Source organism: Neophocaena asiaeorientalis, unplaced genomic scaffold (genome assembly GCF_003031525.2).
Source record: "Neophocaena asiaeorientalis asiaeorientalis breed wild unplaced genomic scaffold, Neophocaena_asiaeorientalis_V1.1 scaffold191, whole genome shotgun sequence".
NCBI lineage: Eukaryota > Metazoa > Chordata > Mammalia > Artiodactyla > Phocoenidae > Neophocaena > Neophocaena asiaeorientalis.
This window is the reverse complement of record NW_020175105.1, coordinates 2,049,663-2,052,916: the sequence shown is the minus strand read 5'-3', so window position 1 is coordinate 2,052,916 and position 3,254 is coordinate 2,049,663. Positions and strand designations below refer to the sequence as shown.

Sequence of the window (3,254 nt, the reverse complement as noted above, 5' to 3'; positions counted from 1 at the left end):
CCATCCGTGTGTCTGTCTGTCTGTCTGCCCTCCTCAGGGCCTGCCTGCTTGTCTGGTCTGGATGCTCCCCAGACCTCTCTTGCAGGCACCACTGCCTGAAGGGTAAAGGGGCCTTGGGGGAGGGGTGTTCTGTGGTCTTCCTGCCTCTTCCTGGATCTCTCCGTACCTGCACTCCACCCCCTGCATCAGACGAGAGACTCCCTGATCCTAAACACCCCCGCCGACCCCCCCTTGCACCCTGCGGCTTCCGTGCCTTCTAGGCTGGCTTTTGTTGGTCTTCTGTTTTGTTTCCTTCTGTCTCCTCCTGCCCTTCTGCCTCGTGAGACAGGGAGGCTGAACATCGGAGACATTTGTGGGGGGAGCGGGAGGGGCAGTGTTCCAGAAAGTTCCGTGAGCTCACTGATGGCGTGCACACCTGGTGAGCTCACGTTGGCAGCTGCAAAACTTGTTTTCAGATTCCAGGTTCCCTGCTGACTGCTGGTGTGACTTGGGGCAAGTTACTTGACTACCCTGGACCGACTTCCTTGGCTGTTAAACCAGGTTAATAGGCACCACTCTGCATTGTTTTGTGAGGAATAAATGAAACAGAGCAAATAAATAACATCGACCAAGTGTTTACCCTGGGCCAGGCTCTGTTACAGAGCAGGTGAGGACTCACTGATTCCTCACGCCCACCTGCTGGCCTGGCACCACTGTGAGCTCCAGTGAGAGGTGCAGACCCGGAGGGATGGAGACCCGGGACTGGGGCTTGGGGCCCGAACCGGCAGGCGCAGGACAGGGGCAGGGGTGGGGCAGCAGGTACTGTCCTGCCCCTCAGGGGCTGCTCGGGTGGGGCGAGGCCTGGCTGTCTTGGGCCCTAAGCTCTGGTTTGTTCCCTGGGTGTCCCCTGGGCTCCAGGGGAGCAGATAGACTGTGAATTGGGTGACATGTGACCTATTCGTGAGAGGCAGCCTCAGTCGCCTCGGCCGTGTTGTCAGAAAGGGGCGGAGATCCAGAACTGAGCCCACGGGATGTGCGTGTGCGTGTGTCTGGGGTTGGCTACTGTGAGGAGTCGACTCGCACAGCCGTGAGTCCACGTTCACGTCTGCGGGGCCGCAGGCTGCAGACCCGGGAAGAGCCGCCGCCCCTCTTCCCGGGGCCCTCGTTGTTCTCGTCTCTCTTAGACTCTCGTCTAAGAATAGCTTCACGGAAACATCTAGAATGATGGTTGACCGGCTTCGGCCACACCAACACATAAAACTACCCATCTCTCTTTCTGGTGTTTCCTGTCATCCTCTCTCTGCGTCAGCCTCGGGCCTGTTTGTGTGAAGGCAGCCTCCCTCTGGCTATCGGGCGCCCAGAGGCCTGCAGGTGCGGGTCTCACCGGCAGCAGCCCTCGGGGCCCGTCTGCCGCAGCTGCGGCCCTTCTGGTGGCCTTCGCAGACGAGGCTGAGATCAGGGTCGGGTGCTGCCCCGTTCCTGTCTCTCTGCTTCTCTTCTGGAATTTTGGGGAAGGCAGAAGCCCTGACTGGCCTCCTTAGGGCTCCTTGTGCCCCTGCGATTAGCCAGCTGAGGTCGGGGCTCAGGCTGTGCGTGGCCCCCTGCACTCCAGCAGATGCCCCCAGAGGGTCTCCTGTACAGATGGGAAAGGCAGATGGGCTGTGATTACTGGATTGCTTCTGGAGTATCGACAGATATCAGTGCATAGGACACAGATGGTTCCTCATAGAAATGTGTGCTTGTTTCAGTCACCGTTCTCCACCCTCACGTCGTATTTTAAGACGGTGTGAGTCTTGGAACCTGGCCGTGGCCCCTCGCTGCCGCTGACGTTTGTCTTTCTCTCCCTTTCGACGCACAGAGGACGACGTGGACCTGGAGACGCTGGTGAACGACATGGATGCGTCCCTGGAGAGCCTGTGCGCGGCCGCGGAGACGGCGCCCCTCCTGCACAACGGCCAGCATCCCCACGGCCGGCCCCCCGGAGCAAGGCCCCTGCAGGGGCAGGTAGCCCCGCGGCAGAGGCTGCAACGGTCCCAGCCCATGCACATCCTCGCCGTCAGGTGGGCCCTGGCCTCCCCGCCGGGAGCGAGGGGTGGGTCTCGGGGTCACGGCGCCTGGCTCAACTTGGTGGGCCCCTTCCTTCCCTCTGTCTAGCAGGGCCGCCGGAGTACCTGCTGGTACCTGGTTCAGTTCAGGGCACCTGTATGTTATGAGCACCTGCTCTGTGCCAGTCGGTGGGATGTGCAGAAACCCCGTCAGAGGAGACCGCCCTGGAATAAACGAGCGAACGGCCAGGCAGCCCACGGAGGGTTTCCAGGCCTCACTGCCCAGAGTGGGGCCGGGGACCAGGGGCTGATCAGGAACGTGCAGCCTCAGACACCTGATCCCGTTCCCCCGGGGGCCAGGTGGAGGAGGGCTCCCTGGAGGAAGCAGGCCTCTGAACTGGGTGTTGAAGGGTGAGAAGAGCTGAAGGATGGGGGAAGAGATTTCCTGAGCAGGAGAGATGAGCCCTGGTGTCGGAAGTGGCCGGATCCCCTTCCTTTTTTACGGCTGAGCATATGTATGCACGTGCCACGTGTATGTATCACGTTTTCTCCGTCCGTTCACCCATTGCCGGACAGCATGGACAGTGTGCCGGGTAGATAGGACCCACGGAGAAGGACAGTTACTACGTGATTCCACTTCCACAAGGAACCTGAAAGCGTCGGGAGCGTGGAGGCGGGGAGTGGAGAGGGTGGCCGGGGGCCGGGGGCCGGATGGGAGGTGCCAGTCGGAGGGTCCAGAGGGTCAGGTTAACCTGGCGGACGAGGCCTGCCGGCGTGCCGTGCAGCGTGGCCTGAGGTAGCAGCGCTGCGCTGCGTGTTGAGGAGCTTGCCACAGGGCCAGATCCCGTGTGGCGTGTTCTCATCACACACGCACACGAAATAATAATAATAAACAAGTGAGGAGGGTGGGCGTGAACATTGGAGGATGTTTACGGCCAGACTGTGGTGACGGGTCACGGCGTGCTCTCCTCTCTAAGCTTGTCCGGTTGTGGACATGGAATGCGCACGGCTTTGTGTGTCTATCAGACCTCCACAGAGAGGGTTAGAAAAGAGATCCCAACAGGTAGGGCCAGATCCAGAGGCCTTTGGGAGCCCCTCCAAGGGGAGAGACGGGGGAAGGGTTTGAGCAGGTCAGTGAGGCTTGGATTTGGGTTTCGGTGGGTAGTTCTGGCAGCCTGGGGTCAGGGGTGGGGGGGATTTGGAAGGTGTTTCAGGGACCAGCCTAGAGTG

At 60.7% G+C, this 3,254-nt stretch overlaps 1 protein-coding gene across 1 annotated transcript in view; it reads left to right on the top strand.

Annotated features, from left to right (window-relative positions):
- GRB10 (growth factor receptor bound protein 10) overlaps nucleotides 1-3,254 on the top strand; it is a 194,245-nt gene that overhangs the window by 118,222 nt on the left and 72,769 nt on the right. The window contains exon 5 of the mRNA XM_024764363.1: nucleotides 1,838-2,039. Coding sequence (XP_024620131.1) covers nucleotides 1,838-2,039 — 202 coding nt within the window. The remainder of the gene's footprint in view (nucleotides 1-1,837; nucleotides 2,040-3,254) is intronic.